Source organism: Schistocerca nitens, chromosome 4 (assembly GCF_023898315.1).
Source record: "Schistocerca nitens isolate TAMUIC-IGC-003100 chromosome 4, iqSchNite1.1, whole genome shotgun sequence".
Lineage (NCBI taxonomy): Eukaryota > Metazoa > Arthropoda > Insecta > Orthoptera > Acrididae > Schistocerca > Schistocerca nitens.
This window is the reverse complement of record NC_064617.1, coordinates 547561343-547588241: the sequence shown is the minus strand read 5'-3', so window position 1 is coordinate 547588241 and position 26899 is coordinate 547561343. Positions and strand designations below refer to the sequence as shown.

At 44.6% G+C, this 26899-nt stretch overlaps 1 protein-coding gene across 1 annotated transcript in view; it reads right to left on the bottom strand.

The window, feature by feature from the left end:
* LOC126253006 (large neutral amino acids transporter small subunit 1) overlaps positions 1 to 26899 on the bottom strand; it is a 389967-nt gene that overhangs the window by 240788 nt on the left and 122280 nt on the right. Inside the window, exon 2 of the mRNA XM_049954057.1 lies at positions 11087 to 11333. Within this exon, the coding sequence (XP_049810014.1) occupies positions 11087 to 11333 (247 nt within the window). The remainder of the gene's footprint in view (positions 1 to 11086; positions 11334 to 26899) is intronic.

Here is a 26899-nt window from a genome sequence, read left to right as displayed (position 1 = left end):
GTTCTGCTACTGAGAAGACCGCGCCAGCCTGCGGCAGAAGAGGCGGGTTGCATTCCTGAGCGTGGCCGAACCGTGGGTCGGGCAGGGTCTGCGGGCCCCGCAGCCAACCGCAGGTACAAAGAACACGGGGCTAGGGGGATATCTCCAAGGTCGCCACTGCCACCGCGGAAGAGCCGTTCTCTCTGCTCGACAAGAGAGGCGAATAACGGAAAAGCGCGCTCCTCGGGCCGCGCGCGCGCAGCCGTCCTCACACGGGACGTGCTTCTCGTCGTTCAGTGCGCCAGCCGTGGTTTCCATCGCGGTTGACACAACACACGAAATTTGCTCCTCATCGTGATTTGGGATGGCAACGCCTTCCAGCGGCAGTTTTCGGATGCATCTGGCTCGTGAATCACACAGTATGTCTCCGAAAATGGACGATCAAAAATTCGTACGTTAACTTTAATAAAGCGCATATTCCCTACCTTGTCAGTACGCTAATCGCGTTGTGATGTCTATAGTATACATAGATAAAAACTTCAGTATCCTATGGCAAAAGGAAAGTTGCATGTCCAGTCACAAAAAAACACCTTGGAACTATGGTTTCAACGTCGTCCGCGGAAAGATAGCGTAGTAATGCAGCTACCAGAGCGTCGGCTGTGTCAGTAGGGAATGCCCTCAGCCAGAAGGCTCAGTGTGGCACAGAAATGTGAAGCAAGCAGACAAACAAACCACGGAGACGCACTCGTGCTTCCTACAGCCAACCGAGCGAGTTTTAAATGATCTTCGTTGATCCATTATGGATCGTGGGACGACAGCTGGCATGAACTTCTTGATGCAATAATTTACCAACAGCCATATTATTTGTAGAAGTTTATTTTATTTTTTGAACTTCTATGTGCTACCAGAAGATGGAATGGCACGCCGTGGTCTTCAGCGCTGAAAACAGATCCTGCCTGCACGCAAGTGGTGGTTGTTTGCGCGTAGGACGTGTAGACCTGCTGAGAGCTGTCGCGTAGAGGGCATTCGTCGAAGACACACTGGGTAAAACTCTAGTTCGCCTTTGGTGTTTCTGGAGAGGACGGTAGCAAGCGCTCGGTGAGTGCGTAATGATCTAGACAAATTATTTTGCCACTCTCGCAACAGGAAGATGATGTGTTGTTCCAACAGGATAATGCTCGCCCACACACTGCCCGTGAAACTCTAAGTGCTCTGCAAGACGTGCATGAACTTACCTGGCCGATGAGTTGTGACATGTGTCACTCGTCAACCAACAATTCTTATAAAACTACGTGAACAGCTCGAGGAGGCGTGGCGTAACGTATCAAATTCGTGTCAAATCTTATGGGACTTAACTGCTAAGGTCATCAGTCCCTAAGCTAACACACTACTTAACGTAAATTATCCTAAGGACAAACACACACACACACCCATGCCCGAAGGAGGACTCGAACCTCCGCCGTGACCAGCCGCACAGCCCATGACTGCAGCGCCTTAGACCGCGCGGCGGTAACGTATCCCAGAACAGTATTCGCCATCTGTAGGATGGACTGGATGCCACCGTCAGCACCTGCATTGCCGCCCGTGGAGGATTTACCACATATTAGTGGAAAATTGTACTGAAATGCAGGAGGATCTGCAGCGAATTGACGCATGGTGCAGAGAATGGCAATTGAATATCAATGTAGACAAGTGTAATGTGCTTCGAATACATAGAAAGATAGACCCCTTATCATTTAGCTACAAAATAGCAGGTCAGCAACTGGAAGCAGTTAATTCCATAAATTATCTGGGAGTACGCATTAGGAGTGATTTAAAATGGAATGATCATATAAAGTTGATCGTCGGTAAAGCAGACGCCAGACTGAGATTCATTGGAAGAATCCTAAGGAAATGCAATCCGAAAACAAAGGAAGTAGGTTACAGTACGCTTGTTCGCCCACTGCTTGAATACTGCTCAGCGGTGTGGGATCCGTACCAGATAGGGTTGATAGAAGAGATAGAGAAGATCCAACGGAGAGCAGCGCGCTTCGTTACAGGATAATTTAGTAATCGCGAAAGCGTTACGGAGATAATAGATAAACTCCAGTGGAAGACTCTGCAGGAGAGACACTCAGTAGCTCGGTACGGGCTTTTGTTAAAGTTTCGAGAACATACCTTCACCGAAGAGTCCAGCAGTATATTGCTCCTTCCTACGTATATCTCGCGAAGAGACCATGAGGATAAAATCCGAGAGATTAGAGCCCACACAGAAGCATACAGACAATCCTTTCTACGAACAGTACGAGACTGGAATAGAAGGGAGAACCGATAGAGGTACTCAGGGTACCCTCCGCCACACACCGTCAGGTGGCTTGCGGAGTATGGATGTAGATGTAGATATTAGTGTGTGGGTGTTTCAGGACGGATCGATACCTGGTACCTTAGAACCACTTAGACTATTGATGTGTAAATGCAATCATTTTATATACTCCATATGCACTGTTGCAAAAATAAATCTTGCGTGAACTGGAAACCTGTAAGTGGATGTATTAACTTTTTCCGGAATTGCCCTCCAATAAATTTGCGGCTGTGACACCGGAGGTGAATAAGCTGTCTGGCAGTTCGTTGCTCCATGTTCCTCGACTTGTCCGCAAAATGGAACAAACTCACTCCTGAGACACAGCGCTCTTATTTACATAACTTCGAGTACAACAGAGCTAGCCCGCCCAGTTAGCCGATCGGTGTAACGCCTGGTCCCCGGCACGAATCCGCCCGGCGGACTTGTGTCGAGGTCCGGTGAGCCGGCCAGTCTGTGGATGGTTTTTAGGCGGTTTTCCATCTGCCTCGGCGAATACGGGCTGGGTCCCTTTATTCCGCCTCAGCTACACTATGTCGGAGATTGCTGCGCAAACAAGTTCTCCACGACTACTCTACCACGCAAATATAGGGGTTACACTCGTCTGGTGTGAGACGTTCTCTGGAGGGGGAGGGGGGTCCACTGGGGACCAAACCGCACAATCACCCTGGGTTCGGTGTGGGGCGGCGGAGGGGTGAAGTGGACTGCGGTAGTCGTCGTGAGGTTGTGGACCACTGCGGCTGCGGTGGGGATGGAGCCTCTCCGTCGTTTCTAGGTCCCCAGTTAACATACAATACAATACTACAGAACATAATTGGTTTAAATTAAAACACTCACAATCTTTTAGAAAACGCAAAACTGAAGAATTAATTTCTGTCGTTATAGCAAGACGCGAACCTTCTACACTTCGTAGCTCAGTTGCTCTAGCCACTACAATACGCTGAATCTGTATAACTTACCGCTATGTCTTGCCTCGAAGAAAACAGCTTATTGACGAATATCCAACACGGATTAAGAAAATATCCTTCTTGTGAAACACAAGTATCACTTTATTCTCAAGACGTAATGAGGGCTGTCAACAAGGGATTTGAGATTAATTCCGTATTTTTAAATTTTCATAAGGATTTTGACACCGTTCCTTACAAATTGCGTGTCTATGGAGTATCATCTCAGTTGTGTGACTGGACTAGTAATTACCTCTCAGAAAGGTCACAGTTCGTTATAATATACAGGTAGTCATCGAATAAAACACAAGTAATATCCGACGTACCCAGATGAAGTGTTTTATGCCTTCTGCTATTCCTGATCTACACAAACGACGTAGGAGGCAAACTATGCAGCCCTCAGATTATTTGCAGATTATACTGTCATTTATCGTCTTCTAAAAATCAACAGATGATCGAAACAAATTGCAAACTGATTTAGACAAGTGAAAAGTGCCAATTGACCCTAAATAATGAAAAGTGTAAAGTCATCCACAAGAGTATTAAAAGAAATCTGTTACAATTGGGTTACACGATAAATCACACGAATCTGTAGGCTGTAAACTCAACTAAATACTTCGGAATAGATACTGTTTACACGACGCTTGTCCGCTAGCTTCTTCAGTACTGCTGCGCGTTGTGGGATCGGCGTCAGATAAGGTTGACGGAGAACATCGAAAAAGTTCAATGAAGGGCAGCTCGTTTTGTATTATCACGAAATAGGGCAAAGAGTGCTACGGATATAATACAAGAATTAGGCTGGCATTGATTAAAACAAATGCAGCAGGAACTTCTCATGAAATTTCAATCACCAACTTTCTCCTCAGAGTGTGAAAATATTTTGGTGACTTCCCTCTATGTAGTCAGAAATTATAATCACAGCAAAAGAAGAAAAATCAGAGCTCGCGCGGAAAAATTTAAGTGTTTGTTCTTTCCTCGCGCTGATCTAGAGTGGAGCGGTAGGGAAGTAGCTTTAACGTGGTTCGACAAATCTTCTGTCGTCAACCTAATTGTGAATTGCAGAGTAATCATGTGACTGTAGATGTATAATTATAACAAACCGTATCAAAAATAACGATTTAAAAACATCCACAATGTACTGGTCGTTTGAAACAGCATTTATTCGCAAGTTCTAAAACCCATCAAACAAGAGGTTCAACTGGAAACTGCGAAATCCCATTTGCTCTCTCTCAAGTTCTGCTTGTGACATAGAATGCGATCTCTCATCTTTTATTGGCCACATGCCTCTCTACTAAACAAAAATCTGACTTTTCTTATTCGGTTCAAATGGTTCAAATGGCTCTAAGCAATATGGGACTTAACATCTGAGGTCATCAGTCCCCTAGACTTAGAACTACTTAAACCTAACTAATCCAAGGACATCACACACATCTATGACCGAGGCAGGATTCGAACTTGCGACCGTAGCTGCAGCACGGTTCCGGACTGAAGAGCCTAGAACCGCTCGGCCACAGCGGTTGGCTCTTATTCAGTCTTTCACACTACGGTGTGTTGTGCAACGTGAAACTCAATGTTGTAATGTCACAAAATTCGACCACCTCCTCGTTCACAAACACTTTCTCATCCCGTGCGAGGACTCCTTTAAGTCCCTTTTACACGAACAACTTTCTTGTCTCAATCGAACTGCTATCGTCGCAGGTTCGAATCCTGCCTCGGGCATGGATGTATGTGCACTTAGGTTAGTTAGGTTTAAGTAGTTCTAATTCTCAGAGCCGTTTGAACCATCTGACTCAGTCGGCTACTCTGGGCAAGTGGGCTAGATCCTCTTTTTACATGAAGTCATGCGAATGTATCGCGTATAGTACACGACGGAAACCGTGCATCGACTTTTACTTTTAGGGTCCTTCGAGATCACAAACTGCGGTAGCCATTCTAGCAGAAATATTAAAGGAGTATCTCATAATATGTAACTTCGGTTGGTACATTCATTGCTATTTTTTGAACTATTGTTGCCTTTTCTTTCCTTGAAATAATGCCAAGAGTAATGGAAAAAGCTTCTTTTTTTCCTTTTTTTGAGTCTTCAGTCGTCTGACTGGTTTGATGCGGCTCGCCACGATTTCCTCTCCTGTGCCTTTACTAGCCTTCAGAGAGGTGCTAGACAGGTGAACCTATAGATATATTAAAGGGAAATCAAATTTATGTCTCTAAGCAAAAAAAAATTATTTTAATATTGAATCACAAGTAAACTATAGGAACAATGTCAGCTCTGAAATCCATAAACGACAATAGTTCCACCGTGGCCTTAGAAAACGTCCGAAATCTAAGCTACTGTTCAGAAAACTTAAGTTGCGATTTTTGATTTTGGGGAGGCGGGTGCTAACATGCAGCCGGCCGGAGTGGCCGAGCGGTTCTAGGCGCTACAGTCTGGAACCGCGCGACTGCTACGGTCGCAGGTTCGAATCCTGCCTCGGGGATGGATGTGTGTGATGTCCTTAGTTTAGTTAGGTTTAAGTAGTTCTAAGTTCTAGGGGACTGATGACCTCAGAAGTTGTCACATAGTGCTCAGAGGCATTTGAACCATGTTTTTGCTAACATGCAGGGCTTGTAACTCTTCGTTACATATCTGATCTTTTTTGAAACTAAAATTTTTTCGAACTGGACATGAAAAATTTCCACATTTCATATGAAACCATCAATTCCCGTTTTATAGTAGAGAAAATTAAATAAGAGACTAATAAGAGCCAATGGAATAGAGTGTTATTATATACGCAAAGTAGCAACAGGCCTTATTCAAAAAGTTTCTAACGAAAGTCCCTTTTGTTTCACAACTATCATATAAACCCACCGAACGTACTGTTAATGTCTTTAGCGCTTGGGAGTGTGTGTTCGAGATTTTAGTGTCGCGAGTATTCATGTCTCCTAAGTTCATGCGCCACTGTGTGAAATAGTGAAATTCAGTGGAAGCCGGACTAGTTAAAGGTAAATTTTTGTTCGTTTAATTTATTGTCAAAAGTATGAAAACTGACAGAACTGAGATAAATGACATACAGCGAACATCTCAATAAGTTAAAAATCGATATCATTAACTCCAGTTGTCCGGCTCCGGTAGCTGAATGGTCAGCGTGACGGAATGTCAATCCTAAGGTCCCGGGTTCGATTCCCGGCTGGGTCGGAGATTTTCTCCGCTCAGGGACTGGGTGTTGTGTTGTCCTAATCATCATCATTTCATCCCCATCGACGCGCAGGTCGCCGAAATGGCGTCAACGCGGAAGACCTGCACCAGGCGAACGGTCTACCCGACGGGAGGCCCTCGCCACACGACATTTCATTAATTCCAGTTTAAGAACTTCAGTTGTTGGCGAAGATACTTCTCAGACATCACAAGTCAACTTTAGTTGCGATTTTGACCCTATCTGGACATTTATTGTCCAGCTAAAATGTAACCATTCATAGTAGTGAATCATATCAAAGAAACTGTGTTAATAAAAACAGAGTTAAGGAAAAGCTGTAGTGTCCTACGAGTTCGAACAATGTATCACGAGAAGTGACCGTGTATTGGATAATCTCTGGATGATGATGATATTAATAATAATAATAATAATAGTTTATTAATATTGAAGGGAAACATCTTTTCGGACAAAACATCGTGCTGTGTCAAATGAACCGTGTGTCTTTTGAAGGAATTAATTCCGTGAACATGTGCCACGCTGATCAAGGATATCAATTCATTTCGAAACGCGAATCGGGTGCCTAGTAAGTGTTAATGAGTATCTTTGGTAGCAACTGCTAAACAACGCAGCTAGACGATAGTAATAATTAGAACCTAAACTTATTAACGAAAGAGACTTCAAAAAAGGTTTGTTTAACCCCCAATACAGACTCAAATTAGTGAAAAAAGCGGACATTATCAACAAATAATGAATGCAATAACAAACAGTGGTGTGTCGCCTCGCTTTCACGTATATCGACGAGGTGAAGAATAGTGGCTGAGCAGAGAAAAAGGACATTAGACTTCCGCTGATCGTGGAAGTTTCCAGTAAGCAGCAATAGGAGGCGTTACGGGCTGGAACCTGAACACGAAATTCGATGAAAAGCAACTTGGTACATAATAAATGAAACATGATTAAAATGTTTAACGAGCATTCGGTAATTTATTACTACGTAATTTGTTCGGTAAGCCATAACAAACTCTTTTAGAGTACAGAGTTGGAGAACACGGTGCTCGACTTACGTGTCCCCGTTCGCAGCTGCTTTCGGTCTAGAACGTGACCTCGCCACGTGGCTGCCTGTGTGCCAGCTCTGGAGACTCCAGGGCGTGCCCCCCACCCCCGTCCCCACCTCCGTGGTGACCCGATCGCCAGCAGAGGCTCGCAGAATTCCGCAGATGCCAGCGCGCTCCGGCAGCCCGTAATGAATTTGAGGCCATCCCCAGCGGCTGGCGTAAAACGACTCCCCAGACGAGGGCGGTGGCTGGTCAGGCTGACAAAGAGCTGCCACTCGACCTGCTTATACCACCCCTCCCACAGAGGAGATAGCAATAAAGATGAGGAAACTGAACAGTACTCTAGGCTGATTGACACATATACAAAGAATTAGCTTTAATTTTGGTTAACTTACTGTCTTGTCAGCAACAATACAAATACACCTAATCTGCAATATTGTTTTCCTGCTTCTGTCACTATGTTACTAACGCACCGGTAAACAGTCACGTTTCGATCGTTATTTCATTTATTGCAAGATCAGGCAAAGTCAAAACTTACGGAACTATAGTTGCTGTTTGCAGTGTACCCAAACCAGATCATATTTTCTGCACAAAGCCCTCCTCGTGGAGGTAGAGATTTGTTACGGTACGGTACATAAAGGGTAATAAAGATGCCTTGCTTTTTACGTAGTTCTCAGTTCCTTTAAAGTAGGTATTTATAGAGCATTTTAGAAGGTAGAAAGCAAAGTAAGTATTTCAGTAATGTCGAGCATATCTGTTGCACAGGCAGCTTCATTCTGCGGCAGTGACCTAGTACAAACGCCCTGGCACCAGACACTCAGACAGTAGTTAGTCTGGTAACGCACGACCCTTTTGTCTGGCGATGCGCCCTCCAGACGGGGGCAGACGCACGAGCAGTCTGCCAAGGGACGCCGTCAATACCAGAGAGAGAGGGAGAGAGAGAGGGAGAGAGAGAGAGAGAGAGAGAGAGGGAGAGAGAGAGAGAGAGAGAGAGAGAGAAAGAGAAAGAGAAAGAGAAAGAGAGAGAGAGGGGGGGGGGAGGTTCCGGAAAGACGACATTTTGCTTATGGAGAGGCATGGCTGACATATAACCGCTTTTTATTTTAAAAACAATCAGTTTTTGTTTTTTTTTCGGTTCACGAAATATCAGTATTTGGCGATGCTGTGCGATGGCTGGAAAAAATCAACTCTTGGATTGCAAAGATCGAAACGTGGCAGTTAACATTTACGAGCTGCAGCACAGTCTGAGTGTGGCACGGTAACTTAGAAGTGGAAGAAGCTGCAATGAAGAACGTACAACTATAGCGGCGATGTTTCTCAAACGGCAACCGCTTTTCATTTCCAGACTTCAGAATGTACAGTACCTGTACCTGCGTAGACAGGACTTTCACATACTACTTACTAACCGCCTTGCAAAGCATTTGCAGAATTTACGACAAAGTAGTAGTGAGTGCTTCCCAGCACAGGGACGAGTTTTTCATCGATGTAGAGAGTGCAAGAATCTACTTCTGCTGAGCCATAGACTTTGATAAAATTATTTACAGACTGTGATGAAAAACCAATGTGCGGGAATCACATTACTGCTAATTTTAAAATTTCTTCGCTTGGCCATCTTCCACCTTTAGCGAAGAAAAATGTTAGACGAAGTAAAATAATTGTATTATGTCTGGAAAGGTTTTTATTTATGTAAAACGAAATCGAGGCTATAGCGTGGATATGACTGACACGAAAACGTTAAGTGATAAACGCCCCAAGTCGTCATCAACGTCACAGAGAAAGTTACCGTAAGGAGTGCACCAATGAAGTGTTACAGGACCGCTCTTGCTCTTTGTGTAGGCAAACGACCTGACGGATAGAATGAGCAGCAAACTGCAAGTCTACGCGAAGTTTGAGGAGGATACAGGATGACTTAGAAAGTGTATCTATTTGGTGTGGTGAATGCCAACGCACTATAAATTTAGAAAAAAAAATGAGTTTAATGCGAATGAGTAGGAAAAACCATCTTTCAGCTTTGTAATATAGTGTCAGCGGTGCACTACTTTACACAGTTGCGTCCGTTAAATATGAAAGTGTAACGCTGAACGCTGCAGGGCGACATGAAGTGGCAGGAGCACTTAATGGCTGTTGCAGGGAAAGCGAATAATCTACTTCAGTGTTTTGGAAGAGTTCTATGGAGGCGTACCTCATATAGGACTATAAAAGAGACCGCAGACGGAACAGATATGCGACCCAGTCGACCCATCAGCTCGGATGAAATGTACATCTACATAGATGCTCTGCAAATCTCATTTAAGTGCCTGGTAGAGGGATCATCGAACCACCTACACAATTCTCTATTATTCCAATCTCGTACAGCGCGCGGAAAGAACGAACACCTGTATCTTTCCGTGTGAGCTGATTTCATGGTGATCGTTTCTCCCTGTGTATGTCGGCGTCAATAAAATATTTCGCCTTCGGAGGAGGAAGTTGGCGATTGAAATTTTGTGAGAAGATTCCCCCACAACGTAACACGCTTTTGTTTTAATGATGTCCATCCCAAATCTTATCATTTCAGTGACACTCTCCTCCTCCCCCCCCCCCCCCCCCCCATTTCTCGATAATACAATACGTGCCGCCACTCTTTAAACTTTTTCGATGTACTCCGTCAGTCATCTGGTAAGGATTCCACACCGCGCAGCAGTATTCTAAAAGAGAACGGAAAAGCGTAGTGTAGGCAGTCTCTTTAGTACATCTGTAACACTCAACATTTTCTATGTGTTCCCTCCAATTTAAGTTGTTCGTAATTGTAATTAGTTGAATTTGCAGCCTTTAGACTTGACTGAATTATCGTGTAACCGGGGTTTAACGGATTCCTTTTAGCACTCATGACGATTACCTCACACTTTTCGTTATTTAGGATCAATTGCCAAATTTCGCACCATTCAGTATCTTTTCTAAATCTCTTTACAATTTGTTTTGATGTTCTGATGACTTTACTAGTCGGTAAACGACGGCGTCATCTGAAAACAATCTAAGACGGCTCCTCAGATTGTCTCCCACATCGTTTATATAGATAACGAATAGTAAAGGGAGGGCCTATAACACTACTTGGGGAACGCCATAAATCGCCTCTGTTTTACTAGAAGACAAGGAAGCAATTTAGAGGCGTGTCGCTGTATATCTTACCGCTAGGCTCGGTCGACATGCCTGTGTAACGGAAATGCTCTGCGATTTCGAATGGGAATACATGATGCGGAGGAGGGGAGGGGGGGAGGGGAGAAGTTCTTTCCCCGAACCCGAAACTCTACTGAGTATGCCTGTAGAACCGCAACTTGCGACTGTCTGCAGCACGATCGTTCTGCCACCAACATCCATCTCGCATAAGAATCTGAAGACAAAAGAAATGTCGGCTCGTGCGGAAGCATGTACACAGTCTTTTTCCCTCGCTCCATTTGCCAGTGGAAGAGGGAAAGGAAAGACTAGCATCCTTCGCCAGGCAGTTTATGGTGGCTCGAGCAGTGTATTTGTAGCTGTAGACGAAGTGAAGGCACAACAGTACAAAACTTTTGTATTTTGGAGGAGTAGTGCCAGACTGGAGATGATGCAGTAGGACTGGGTACTCACTGATGCAGCACACGGCGAGCAGGCGGCCAGCGTCGTCCGGCGGATCGCACTCCGGGAAGAAGGGCTTGAGCACGTACACGCTGAACGTGAGCGCCACGATCGCCTGCGAGCAAGGCCGCACGATCATGCACTCGATCCAGAGCCGCACGAACGCCAGAAACGGTCCGAACGTCTCCATGATGTACGCGTAGTCGGCGCCGCTCTTTGAGATCATGCAGCCCAGCTCGGCGTAGCAGTAGGCGCCCACCTGTCAACAACAACAAAAATCATGACGTCATTTAATCGCCGCCCGCCACCTTTAGTGCTGTGCGTAAGACATCCTGCAAAACTGCGTGAACAACACAGTGTACACATACAGTGAGAGCCAAATAAACTTCAACTACTTTAATGGGTCATAACATTTGAACCAATCGTCTCACCATATTCTTCGACGTTGTGTGAAGTGTATCCTCACCAGCATTGCTTATTTCGTGCGTAATAGCCTCACGGAATTCTGCAGTTGTTCATGGTCTCTTCTTGTACATTCGGCTTTTAAAGATACCAAAAATGTTCAAATGTGTGTGAAATCTTATGGGACTTAACTGCTAAGGTCATCAGTCCCTAAGCTTACACACTACTTAACCTAAATTATCCTAAGGACAAACACACACACACACACCCATGCCCGAGGGAGGACTCGAAGCTCCGCCGTGATCAGCCGCACAGTCCATGACTGCAGCGCGTTAGACCGCTCGGCTAATCCCGCGCGGCTTGAAGATACCCTCCACAAGAAAAAAAGCCGAGCAAGCGCGAAATCATACAGGACAAAGGAGCTAATGCGCAGAAACGACAGTCAACTTGCCAACATGGTACGCTATTTCTGATTCTTCCAGAGCTACTAAGATCATTAAAACAACATTTTCCGTTACACGAGCTTTCCGAAGGAGATTATGACTCACTAAAGAAGTTCAGGTTTATATGGATCGCGCTGTACATTTGTTGAGGTTTCTTGGAAAACGTCAGTAGTAGTAGTAGTAGTAATCGTTGTCTTTGGTTTTAAGGCTTGTTTCATGCAGCTCTCCACTTTAATAAATCGTGTGCAAGCGTCATCATCTCTGCTAACTATTGCGATCTACGAGGCCGCTATAGCATTACGCGTACAGCACTCCGCTGTAGAAGTGACCTGCAATTTATTCTCTGAGAAACAAAGCTGCTTTAAGTGATAAGAGTGTACTGGACCGGTTCTCTGAATGTGTCAGCACAACGGAACGAAAGACGTCAACGTCACACACTTAGACCAATACCCAATGGTGAAGCAAAAGGTCGGATCTGCTGCACGCCAAATACGCCAGTTCTGCCCAGGGCGGACATTCACACAAGTAACGTAACTTGGAAATAATTAAATGAAGGAAACCTACTGACGATGGAGCAATAGCAGAGAAAATGCTTGAGCAGAAGCTGTTAAAAAAGTGCGAGCGGCGAAATGAAGAAAGACAAAGTACTTTCTCCACGTCACATTGATCCGAAAAGAAGTCTGATGTACTGGAAATCGCAAGTGTCAACTAGAAGCAGCATCCACTGATCTGATGTACTGAAGTGCTTTAATTTTCTGCACCCGCAGCTTCGTCTGAATTTTTTTTAAGAAAAGCATTTTGATCCACCAGCTTTACATACACACCGTTATTCTCCGTGATGATGTTTGCTGAAACTGAAACCGGTTGAGAATAAAGGTGTACACGTACAGCTGGTGGCTCAAAATTCTTTTCTTCAAATGCTACTTAGGGTCAGTACAGCCATACCTGCTGCCGCTCGCCAGCCCCCAGCTTGTGGCACGGTTCATTTTAAATAAGGATTACCAGAATGAGACTTTCACTCTGCGGCGGAGCGTTTGCTAATATGAAACTTCCTGGCAGATTAAAACTGTGTGCCGCACCGAGGCTCGAACTCGGGACCTTCGCCTTTCGCCGTCAAGTGCTCTACCGAGCTACCCAAGAACCCGGCAGTTTTAATCTACCAGAAAGTTTCATATCAGAGCTCGCTCCGCTGCAGAGTGAAAATATCATTCTGGAAACATCCTCCAGAAGTGCTAGTTATGCAAGTTTCGCAGAAGAGCTTCTGTGATGACGGGTCGTGAGTCGTACTTGGGTAGCTCAGTTGGTAGAGCACTTGCCCGCGATAGACAAAGGTCCCGAGTTCGAGTCTCGGTCCGACACACAGCTTTAATCTACCAGAAAGTTTTATTGATTACCGATTTAGCGTGCTACTTGTTAACAAATTGACGTGAATGATTGGGAGTGGTTCTAAAGCAGTTACCTTTTCTTCAAGTACTTGATAGCCCCTCACGCCGGAGGTTCGAGTCCTCCCACGGGCATGGGCGTGTGTGTGTTAGTTTAAGTAGCGTGTAAATCTAGGAACTGATGACCTAAGCAGTTTGGTCCCTTAGGAATTCACACACAATTCAACACACACTTGACGGTCGTAAATATTTACCCACAAAATTACTGATTTTATCATTAGTGCTTTTCCTTATTCTGCAATGTCTACCAATTTGGTTCAGACACTAAGAGAAGCAGATAGTTTAACTGAATTACTTCCTTTGATTAGTAGCAATAGTGGCAGTAGCCCGCAGGCTAGTTTTCGTGGAAGCCTATATTCTTGCAACCTACATCTATCTAAATCTGCTAACAGTATTCAAGTCTACGTCTATAATTTTTAATCTCCTCGCTCCCTGAACTTCGTTACTTTTGTTTGATATCTCAGGACGTTCCAATCAAATTCTGGTTAGGTTATAGAACTAAAATCTGCTACACGATTCGATTCACTGACCTTTTCACTGTTACCCGAGCCAACCATCCTCTTACACATCAGCTACTGCCCTGGTATTGGATCCACGGAGACCTGCCGTTCTCTTCCACCCGTATTATACCTTGTGCAGTGGGTTAGCTCCTCGGTAAACATGTTTCCGGCCGCCTCTAACAAATCTGGTTAGGAACCTTCAATGTTGACTCATCACGCAATGCTTCTTACATATTAGATATCTGTGTAGATCAGCTGCCGCCCTCCCTTATGCAAAATCCCAGGTTCTCAGAAAAAAAACTATTTATTCATATTCCTAATATTCCTAACAGAGAGCAGCAGCATGATTGCGAAGCTCATGGCCGTCCTATACAAGATACACCGATGAACCTAAACATTATAACCACATGTTTAATGGCGTGTTCTTCCACTTTTAAAACACAGTACAACAGAGTTTCTGCTAGACATGGATTCTACAAGTCCTTGACAGAATTCCAGAAGTGTGTAGCACAGATATCTACGCACAGGTCAAGAAATTACGGAATGGTTGTTTGCGGGTACGCAGCTGGTGCACGATATGTGTTCGAATGGGTTCCGATCAGGCGCATTTGCTGGCCAAGACATTAAGGTCAGTTCACTATATAACGCCCCTCAAACCATCGTAGAACGATGATGATGCTGATGATGACGATAATGATTATTGGTTTGCGGGGCGCTCAACTGCGCGGTCTTCAACGCCCGTACACATTGCCAATCTGTGTACAGTCCAGTCTAGCCACTGTTATGAATGATGATGGAATCATGAGGACAACACAAACACCCAGTCCCCGGGCACAGAAAATCCCCAACCCAGCAGGGAATCGAACACGGGACCCTGTAATCCAGAGGTAGCAACGTTAACCACTAGACCACGAGCTGCGGACCCATTGAACGATTCTGACCTTGCAACACAGACAGTAATCGGTTACCCTGCTTGGAAGATGTCATCGCCTTAGGGGAAGACATCAAGCATGAAGCGATGCATGTGATCCGCAACGATGTTCACGTAGTTCACTGTTGTCATGATACCTTCGATTACCATCATGGATCCCGTGGAAGCCCAACTCAATGTACCCCACAGCATCCTTCACCGACGATGGCGCGGTACATGTTTTGTGCAACCCTCCGCCTGGATCGCGACTTATAAGGACCCAACCATCGACCTGGTGTAACAAGAAAAGCGATTCATTCGACAGGCGACACGTTCCTATCGATCCCCAGTGAAAACTCAGTGATGCTGTGCCCACTGCAATCATAACTGGCGATGTCGTTGCGTCAACACAGGAACACGTAGGGGTCGTGTGATGTGAAGCTTCATGTTCAACAATGACCTTTGAACGGTGTGCCCCGTAACACTTGTGCCTACAGAAGCAGTCTTTCGTCAGATCTGCCACAAATGGTTGCCTATCCTGGATAACACAGTGCGCAATCCTCCGATCTCTACGGTTTGTGATCTGACGTGGTCGTCCAATACCTTACGGGATACTCATTATTTAATCATCCTTCAGCTACTTTTCGTAGGTGTTCACAACAGCAGTACTCCAACAGGCGACCTGCTTCGCCGTTTCAGAGATTATCGTTTCCAGCCGCAGCGCCACAACAATGTGCCCTTTGCCAAAACCGTTTATATCAATGGATTTCCGTATTAGGGGCCCGTATCTTCGCTATTGTGACTGCCAGTTCGTCTCTGTTCCGCTTACATTCTTTCCTTACTGTGTCACGTGCCCGCAACACCACCGAGGCATTCAACTTCGAGGTGGACAGTGGTGATAATATTTTGACTCATCAATGGCTGTATCCATCGATAACTTTTCTGATCGCCTGTAACAACAGCTTCATACGTCATATTCAGTAATACACTCGCTGTTCCAGAAAGTGTGGAAAAAAGGTCTTCAGCTCTTGTGATACGAAAAACTTCCAGGATCATTCAAACTTTGGTATCGATGCGTGAAGAAGGCAAACCTATTGTCTTCGGTTTATAGCCATGAGAAGCCACCTGTCTCGGAAAATGTTAAATGATGGCACTTTGCTATTGTCCTTCTTAACAAAAAGATACGAAAATCTCATTCTACAACTACTTTTAGTTGCACTCGAAAGCTGAAGTGAAGCTAACGCATCAACTACATGCGACAACTCTTGTTTTGTGTAGATGTTGATTTTTGGGCGTTAAATCAAGTCCTGTAAGGGTAAAGTGAAAGGTTATCAGCCTGTCTCAGAGACGGAGTTGATGTCAATGAAATTTTATTTCTGTTATGTGGTGCGTCTTGCACAATATCGCATGTCAAGTGTGCATGGAATATCTCTGTTTGTACATTGTTCCCTTTTTTCTGGGTGTTGCGTTGGGTGTCTGTACAGCGGAAGTAAAATAATGCATGGCGGGCGAAGCACGGAGGAAAAAGCAGCAGTTTAGCAGTCAGGGAGAACATTCCTAAACGTCAGAGGCCTAGTGGCATCAAACGTGGTCCTTAATATTTTCGAGAGAGAAATTGTCAGAAAGTACGTATGAGGCACGGTAAAAGTGAATCGTGGAGTGCGTGAAGACTGAAAAATAAAATGAAGTGAAGCGTTGGAGATGATGTTACAGAAGGATAGTGGAAATTAAGAGCGCTGATAAGAAATGAGATTTTCCGATGAATCGGCGAAGAAAGGACTATGTGGAACAATCTGCTAGAAGAGACAGGATCGTAGGACATCAGAGAAAATCTTCCTTGGTACTACAGGGAGCAGTCGACGTGAAAAAAAACATTGGGGGGAAGAGGCAGAGGTGGGAGTACACTGGATGGAAATGCTTCTCAAACTGTATGATGAAGAGAGAGGCACAGGAGGGGAAATCGTGGGGATTCTCAACAAACCGAAAATCCTCACAAAGAGGCTACTAACTCTCCATTACGCCAAGCAGAATCGTTCCTATGAGAACATTTTGTAAACGAAATTGCGAGCCTTCCTCCCTTGCCTGTATTTGTAGGCAGGCCTGACTGCAGACAGAGGTGGGGTGAGGGTTTCCAGTCCGGGCAGCTGCGCCCCCTTGACAGCAGCCGTCCCCCTCCCTCCATTGTGTCGGAATCCTGCACGACCCGCCTCCTTTATCCCTAGGGACGCCGCCGCCCCCCTCTCAAAATACCAGGTCAGCTAGACACAGCGCGCATGCGCTCAGCAGAGGCGCGCTTCAGCACAAGAGTCCACTCTAGAGTAGCTACAGCCACAGCTCCTGCCTGTCGGGTCACTCTTTGCGTTACATAATTTCCCATCATCTAATTTACATATTTACACGCTGTTATAGTGATACTGTGTGGCTGTGATCACGAATTATTGCTATAAATCTTTTTCGTCGAGTATTTTGGGAGTTGCAAGAGATCAAACGTCGTTGAAAAGAACGCACTACTCCCGAATGATTTCCGGTTTCTATGGAAACTAAGCCCATTGAAATTTGTTAACAGTATTTACGGCCTACTTGCACGCCGAGAGTCCTTGACCGCCGAACGCCCGAAAATGCTCACGACTTGTTACGGTCTAACTGCACTACGAAAGCCCTCCTCCACCACAGTATAGATGGCCGCTTGAATGACCACCCTGCCGGAGTTGGCTGGTGCCCGTAGTGAGCTGCTGTATCGCCTTGTCTGTGCCGGTTGGCGGCGCTATGCAAATGAACTTCCACAGGGAAGGAGGGCGCCACCAGTGGTCGACATAACTCTTACATAGGAACATTGCACTGGTTCCAGTCCTTTTAACGTTCAAATCCTGGTTTTTCTTCTTTTATCATGAAACCGCTGTCCTTATATGAAGAAAATGCGTTATCTTTTTTTCACTTTTTACCTACATTAGTGGCCATTAAAACTGCTTCACCACGAAGATGACGTGCTAAAGATGCGAAATTTAACCGACAGGAAGAAGATGCTGTGATATGCAAATTATTAGCTTTTCAGAGCATTCACACTAGGTTGGCGCAGGCGGCGACACCTACAACGTGCTGACTTAAGGAAAGTTTCCAACCGATTTCTCATACACAAACAGCAGTTGACCGGCTTTGCCTGGTGAAACGTTGTGATGATTCGTGTAAGGAGGAGAAATGGGTACCATCACGTTTCCGACTTTGATAAACGTCGGATTGTAGCCTATCGCGATTATGGTTTATCGTATCGCGACATCGAGATCCAATGACTGTTAGCAGAATATGCAATCGGTGGGTTCAGGAGGGTAATACGGAACGCCGTGCTGGATCCCAACGGCCTCGAATCACTAGCAGTCGAGATGACAGGCATCTTATCCGCATGGCTGTAACGGATCATGCAGCCACGTCTCGATCCCTGAGTCAACAGATGGGGACGTTTGCAAGGCAACAACCATCTGCACGAACAGTTCGACGACGTTTGCAGCAGCATGGACCATCAGCTCGGAGACCATGGCTGCGGTTACCCTTGACGCTGCGTCACAGACAGGAGCACCTGCGATGGTGTACTCAACGACGAACCTGGGTGCACGAATGGCGAAACGTCTTTTTTTCGGACGAATCCAAGTTCAGTTTACAGCATCATGATGGTTGCACCTACGGTACGGCTATCTGTATCGCTGAGGCACGCAAGCCTCCCCACCAACGGCAAGGTCCATGGTTCATGGTGGAAGACGTCTCTGTTAGAACTCCTCTCGCAACCCTCCCCCATCTCTCTACAGATGTCCTCCGCATATGGGTTAAAACGTTGGGGTTCTCCAAGAAAATTCGTTCTCTTTCGGCATGGTAACACGAATTTTTTTAAAGAGCACTTTTTCTAGAACTATAAACTTGCAGGAGACAAGCGAAAATATACGTAACACCCTAACGTTTCGAATACTGACGTCAAGTAAACGGAGTGATAGTGCGCCAACGTCTGAGGTTCGCACTTGTAATGAGGATTACGTGGCAGAAGGCTGCCGCAGACACCGCCTTCCTAACCAGCGAAACACGGATTCTCGTCCACTACGTCAGAACAGGCGACGGCCTCGGTAACTTTTCATTCGCCAATTTTCGCAGCAGTAAAGCCAAAAACCGGTCTGCCTAGTACGTGCTTGTTTACTTGTAGTAATAAAGGTACTGCCGTGTTTCTCGATACGGATCGAGGATTCATTTCCATACTGGCGCTGCAGGAAATTGATGTTCGGTAGTCGCTCTCAAGAAATCACAAAAAAAGGTAGAAGAGAATAAACGTCGTTCGCTGGTACTGTGTTGCTCGTCCTTGCAGTGGGCAGGTCCATTACTCAGTATAGAGTTCCCGTCTTCTTTCCCAGTTTGAGACATTCCACATTTTATTTTTCGAATACTGCCTCTTTTTACAGACAAGAAGAGGTTTAGGATTCATTTTTGACGTTGTAGTGGCACGGAAAATCTCCATTCCGGTTAACAGCAAACGAGGTAACTCTCATTATTAATTTCAAAACCTGTTTCCTACAGTCTAATAAGAAATCCGCCTATGACTGGTTTCGAGAGTGCACTTTAGGTTGTGACACTGATGCGCAACTAGAGGATCAGTTATCAACAATCTGTAGCCTCGACCTTAAGTGTCAGGTGCTAACTATTCTAAATCGAAGTTGCGTCGTCACAGATACCGTCTGCCTCCGCTCCGATAGGAAACCGCAAAAGTCCACGGCTTAAAAACCAAGTAAAAAATCTGAAATTAGCATGGTATAAATGTACAATATCCCTAAACATGTTAAAAATCTCTTCATTTTAATTGGGGGCCAGAATTATGTTAATTTTCCTGGAACGGGCGAAATTTTCCAGCCTGGGAAATAGTTTCTAACTCATCAGTGTGTCTCGGAAAGTACTGAATGTGCCGAAATATTGCAGGGATGAATAACCGCTCGAGCTGCTGGGAAGTCCTTAATTTTCGTCCATGACCGGCTTCGGCTTTTATATTGAAGCTATTTCCCAGTCAAATCAAAATGACATTATAAATAGAACAAGATGTTGTACATAATGGCATAATGAATAGATAAATAATTTGCGTAATATGACTGTTTGGGCTCAGATATGAAAGCACTAAATTTATACTTGAACAGTGTAAGGATGGAAAACGTTGGGTTGCATGTACAATGTCCGTTTCTGATTTCACTATAAAATTGCTTTGATATTAAAGCGATACCCAGTCGTGTAGTTAGCTAAAGGTCTTTTTAGTAATTGGAGCGGTTATTCATTAATTCAGCAAACAGTTTCGAAAAATCAGCGCTCTCCAAACATGGAGGGGTTAATAGCAATGAAATATGTCGCTAACTTGATTACCGAAGTACTTCGCTCGGCTACGGGTCGTTACACAGTTCCACATCGCATTGCGTTTGATATGCATAAGCTTTGGAGTACGTCGCTGTTTCGCAATTTTGTCAGTATTTATTTTGTATAAAGTATGAAGTTTACAGAGTATCTCCTACAAAGATCATGTAAAAATTCTGAAATTCATATTTGGCTTAAAACTGCACAGTGTCTCCCTTGTATTCCGTTTTCGACTACTTCCATTGCACTTCCTAAGCCAAGTGAAACTTAAACACACGAATGCCCTTTTGGAACGGTCCAGTGAGATTGGCAGGCAAAGTGCCTTTCCCAGCAGTGTGGGAGTCGTCAATGCCAGGCTCTCTTTGGTTATTATTCCATTCCAGCACGCTAGCTGCTAAATGTCAACTACTTTAAACCTGACTATACATACTGGTAGCTGTAGTGTTGGCGTCACAGCACTCCTGTTGCCTGTGGAAACAGTTCTCCACGACGCATGGTAGCAATGTCGTCAGACAACAGTTAACGACCCGCACAGAGAAGCTCGGCACATTGGGTTTCTCATCATATCAGTTTGAAAAACCGAGCAAGTCGGAGGAGGACTCACGCTCCAAGGGTTCCGTACAAATTATGTATACAGGTAGTTAATCCATCCCGAGAATCGAGACTCGACGATTTTTGCCCTTTTGTCCGTATCGACACTGGTAAAGTATCTGTTCGGGGAATTCAAAGGCTTTCGAGAATGCACTAAACTTAGTTTTAAGTTTAAATTTTTCTTGTGATTTCGCATTCTCTATCGTACTTTCCCATTTATTTTATTAATTTTGGAGTTATTGCTAATTGACAATGCCACATGCTTTGATTTCGTCTGCTCTCGTCCCTTTTGCGATTACTGATAAGATCTGACGGAATTCTCCCGAGAAGAAAACGGTCCAGCCGGCTGTTCATTGGCTAACAATACGAGCCCTCTGACTACCAATCCGTTTTGTGAAAAATCGGACATCAATAGCACTTTCCATTTCCGCAATATTTGCCGTGCAAGCTGTACGTGATTCACCCTATATAGAGAACTCCTAGCACTAGAGTCCGCATCCTCCATATGTGACTTCGGAATATGAAAATTTGCTGCGTACTTACGATTCTGCATGTCAATGCCAGTATTACCGAGCGGAAGATGTGAGCGATATAAAATTCTTTATTATGTAAAATACACTTCAAATGAACAGCGTGTACATCATAAAATAGCTAACGTAATATACGGCCCAGTCACTTTAAAGGGACCACCTCTATGTTCAACGTCAACGTGCAATAACCACACGCAGAAGGCAGGAGGCAGCACTAGAAGTGCGGCTATATAACGCGTGTAGCGAGGGACGCGCTGAACACTGCAGTCGTTAACGTAATGCGTAAACGGAGCGGTTAACCTAACGTCCAAAAGGTCAGCATCATTGGTTTTGGTTTTCTCCGGGGTTCGATTCCTGGCCGGATTGGGAATTTTCTGTGCCCAGGGCATGGGTGTTTGTGTTTTCTTCTTCTTCTTCATCATCATCATCATCATCATCATCATCATCATCATCATCATCATCATCATCATTCGTAACAGTGGCTAGAATTGATTGTGTAAAATTTGGACTGTGCCAAAATTGGGACTTTGTATAGGCGCTGATGACCACGCAGTTGAGTGCCCCACAGAGTAATTATCATCAACATTGGCTTTCGGGCCAAGGTTGGAAACATTTCCGAAACGGCTCAGTTTGTTCCCATGCTACCTTGGTTAAAGTATACTGTGCATGGCAGAATCCAAAACCAGTGTGGAGGCAACTGTTCTGTACGAAGTGCCATAGATGACAGGGCTGAACGACATCTGCGGTGGTGTGTGCGGGCGAACAGACGTGCAACTTTTGACCAGTTGACCACCCAGATGAACCAAGGGACTACCAGCAGTGTGTCCTCAACGACCCCTTGCAGAACTTTGCAGTGTATGGACCTCTGCGGCAGGCGCCTGGTTGATGCACCCGTGTTGACTGAATTTCATCGCCGACGAAGGCTGGAATTTGCTCGTCGGTACCCCAACTGGGCGCCCACTATGCTATGCGGTGACAGGTGGCCTTCTTAGATGAATCATGTTTTATACTCGAACGGACAGATGCCTTTTGGCGTGAAACGTCTCAAAGGAAACACACTGCAACAATCGTCTGAAGGGTCCAGGCCGGACGAGGAAGCTTCATGGTCTGGGGAATGTTTTCATGGCATTCCTTGAGAGACCTCATCATTCTGGAAGGCGCAGTGGATCGACACAAGTATGCATCTGTCCTTGGGGACATGTAGTTTGTTTTTCCTTGCCAGGATGGGATCCACGAGCAGGACAATGCAACGTGTAACACAGCTAGCAGTGTTCATGGGCGGTTTGAGGAGCATCAGGAGTAGTTTGCCGTACTCCACTGGCCACCGTATCCCCGGATTAAAACCCAATCGTCAATCTGTGGAATCCCCTCGATCGGGCTGTTCGCGCCATGGATCCTGTCGAGAAACTTAGCGCAGCTGGCCACGGCATGGTTCCCCATCCCTGTTGGTATCTTGCAGAACCTAACTGACACTCTTGCTGCACGTCTCGCAGTAGTTCACGCTGCAGAAAGTGGTTAGCCAGGCTCTTGACAGGCGGTCACGTTAATGTGACTGGACAGTGTATCAAACAAATAAATACACTACTGGCCATTAAAATTGCTACACCAAGAAGAAATGCAGATGATAAACGGGTATTCATTGGACAAATATAATATACTAGAACTGACATGTGATTACATTTTCACGCAATTTGGGTGTATAGATCCTGAGAAATCAATACCCAGAACAACCACCTCCGGCCGTAATAACGGCATTGATACGCCTGGGTATTGAGTCAAACAGAGCTTGGATGGCGTGTACAGGTACAGCTGCTCATGCAGCTTCAGCACGATACCACAGTTCATCAAGAGTAGTGACTGGCGTATTGTGACGAGCCAGTTGCTCGGCCACCATTAACCAGACTTTTTCAATTGGTGAGAGATCTGGAAAATGTGCTGGCCAGGGCAGCAGTCGAACATTTTCTGTATCCAGAAAGGCCTGTACAGGACCTGCAACATGCGGTCGTGCATTATCCTGCTGAAATTAGGGTTTCGCAGGAATCGAATGAAGGGTAGAGCCACATTGAAATGTAGCGTCCACTGTTCAAAGTGCCGTCAATACGAACAAGAGGTGACCGAGACGGGTAACCAATGGCATCCCATACCATTTTCAGTAGTTGCAGAAGCAACCGTCTGGATGATTGACTGATCTGGCCTTGTAACACTAACCAAAACGGCATTGCTTTTTCCCGAGGGCATGCAGCTTTACTGTATGGTTAAATGATGATGGCGTCCTCTTGGGTAAAATATTCCGGAGGTAAAATAGTCCCCCATTCGGATCTCCGGGCGGGGACTACTCAGGAGGACGTTGTTATCAGGAGAAAGAAAACTGGCGTTGTACGGATCAGAGCGTGGAATGTCAGATCCCTTAATCGGGCAGGTAGGTTAGAAAATTTAAAAAGGGACTGGATAGGTTAAAGTCAGATATAGTGGGAATTAGTGAAGTTCGGTGGCAGGAGTAACAAGAATTTGGTCAGGCGAATAGAGGGTTATAAATACAAAATAAAATAGGGGTAATGCAGGAGTAGGCTTAATAATGAATAAGAAAATAGGAATGCAGGTAAGCTACTACAAACAGCATAGTAAACGCATTATTGTGGCCAAGATAGATACGAACCCCACGTCTACCACAGTAGTACTAGTTTATATGCCAACTAGCTCTGCAGATGACGAAGAGATTGGTGAAATGTATGATGAGATAAAAGAAATTATTCAGATAGTGAAGGGAGACGAAAATTTAATAGTCATGGGTGACTGGAGCTCAAGAGTAGGAAAAGGAAGAGAAGGAAACGTAGTAGGTGAATATGGAATGGGAGTAAGGAACGAAAGAGGAAGCCGCCTGGTAGAATTTTGCACAGAGCATAACTTAATCATAGCTGATACTTGGTTCAAGAATCATGAAAGAAGGTTGTATACCTGGAAGAATCCTGGAGATACTAAAAGGTATCAGATAGATTATATAATGGTAAGACAGAGATTCAGGAATCAGGTTTTAAATTGTAAGACATTTCCAGGGGCAGATGTGGACTCTGACCACAATCTATTGGTTATGAACTGTAGATTAAAACTGAAGAAACTGCTAAAAGGTGGGAATTTAAGGAGATGGGACCTGGATAAACTGAAAGAACCAGCGATGGTAGAGAGGTTCAGGAAGAGCATTAGGGAACGATTGACAAGAAGGGGGAAAGAAATACAGTAGAAGAAGAATGGGTAGCTTTGAGAGACGAAATAGTCAAGGTAGCAGAGGGTCAAGTAGGTAAAAAGACGAGGGCTAGTAGAAATCCTTGGGTAACAGAAGAGATACTGAATTTAATTGATGAAAAGAGAAAATACAAAAATGCAGTAAGTGAAGCAGGCAAAAAGGAATACAAACGTCTCAGAAATGAGATCAACGGGAAGTGCAAAATGGCTAAGCAGGGATGACTAGAGGACAAATGTAAGGATGTAGAGGCTTATATCACGAGGGATAAGATAGATACTGCCTACAGGAAAATTAAAGAGACCTTTGGAGAAAAGAGAACCACTTGCATGAATATTAAGAGCTCAGATGGAAACCCAGTTCTGAGCAAAGAAAGGAAAGCAGAAAGGTGGAAGGAGTATATGGAGGGTCTATACAAGGGAGATGTTCTTGAGGACAGTATTATAGAAATGGAAGAGAATGCAGATGAAGATGAAGTATGATACTGCGTGAAGAGTTTGACAGAGCACTGAAAGACCAAAGTCGAAACAAGGTCCCGGGAGTAGACAACATTCCATTAGAACTACTGACAGCCTTGGGAGAGCCAGTCCTGACGAAACTCTACCATCTGGTGAGCAAGATGTGTGAGACAAGTGAAATACCCTCAGACTTCAACAAGAGTATAATAATTCCAATCCCAAAGAAAGCAGGTGTTGACAGATGTGAAAATTACCGAACTATCAATTTAATAAGCCAAGGCTGCAAAATACTAACGCGAATTCTTTGCAGACGAATGGAAAAACTGGTAGAAGCCGACCGCGGGGAAGATCAGTTTGGATTCCGTAGAAATGTTGGAACACGTGAGGCAATACTGACGCTACGACTTATCTTAGAAGATAGATTAAGGAAAGGCAAACCTACGTTTCTAGCATTTGTAGACTTAGAGAAAGCTTTTGACAATGATGACTGGAATACTCTCTCAAATTCTGAAGGTAGCAGGGGTAAAAAACAGTGAGCGGAAGGCTATTTACAATTTGTACAGCAACCAGATGGCAGTTATAAGAGTCGAGGGGCATAAAAGGAAAGCAGTGGTTGGGAAGGGAGTGAGACAGGGTTGTAGCCTATCCCCGATGTTATTCCATCTGTATATTCAGCAAGCAGTAAAGGAAACAAAAGAAAAATTCGGATTAGGAATTAAAATCCATGGAGAAAAAATAAAAACTTTGAGGTTCGCCGATGACATTGTAATTCTGTCAGAGATAGCAATGGACTTGGAAGAGCAGTTGAACGGAATGGACAGTGTCTTGAAAGGAGGATATAAGATGAACATCAACAAAAGCAAAACGAGGATAATGGAATGTAGTCGAATTAAATAGGGTGATGCTGAGGGAATTAGATTAGGAAATGAGACACTTAAAGTAGTAAAGGAGTTTTGCTATTTGGGGAGCAAAATAACTGATGATGGTCGAAGTAGAGAGGATATAAAATGTAGACTGGCAATGTCAAGGAAATCGTTTCTGAAGAACAGAAATTTATTAACATCGAGTGTAGACTTAAGTGTCAGGAAGGCTTTTCTGAAAGTATTTGTACGAAGTGCAGCCATGTATGGAAGCGAAACGGGGACGATAAATAGTTTAGACAAAAAGAGAATAGAAGCTTTCGAAATGTGGTGCTACAGAAGAATGCTGAAGGTTAGATATATAGATCACTTCACTAATGAGGAGGTATTGAATAGTATTGGAGAGAAGAGAAATTTGTGGCACAACTTGACTAGAAGAAGGGATCGGTTGGTGGGGCACCTTCTGAGGCATCAAGGGATCACCAATTTAGTACTGGAGGGCAGCGTGGAGGGTAAAAATCGTAGAGGGAGACCAAGAGATGAATACACTAAACAGATTCAGAAGGATGTAGGTTGCAGTAGGTACTGGGAGATGAAGAACCTTGCACAGAATAGTTGCATGGAGAGCTGCATCAAGCCAGTCTCTGGACTGAAGACAACAACAACAATCACCACATGCGATGCAACGACTAACTTCCCATAGTTAATTTTTCTAATGGAGTTTCTGTTTTCTAAAACTGTATCATGGCGTTGGTACATGAGCGATCGTTTATTTTGTTAGCTTGAGTCATATCCCATAGAGAGATTTTCTTTGCTAGGCTTTTTCAGTTTTTTGTGGTACAAGATCTGTGAATTTTTCGTGAAGTGTGTTTTCCTTATTTTGTTCATATTAGGCAGCAGTTTTTGCGACAAACACACTTAATTACACCGCCAATGTGATATTTATTTTGTGCACATTGCTTTTTCTTTAAGGCAGATACTTGAATCCCTGTCCGCTTAACACTGTGAACCTTTTGCCATCTGTATACCTCTACGATTTAATCAACTTCGTCATTTTGCTTGCACTTTCCACCTTGCCGTCAAG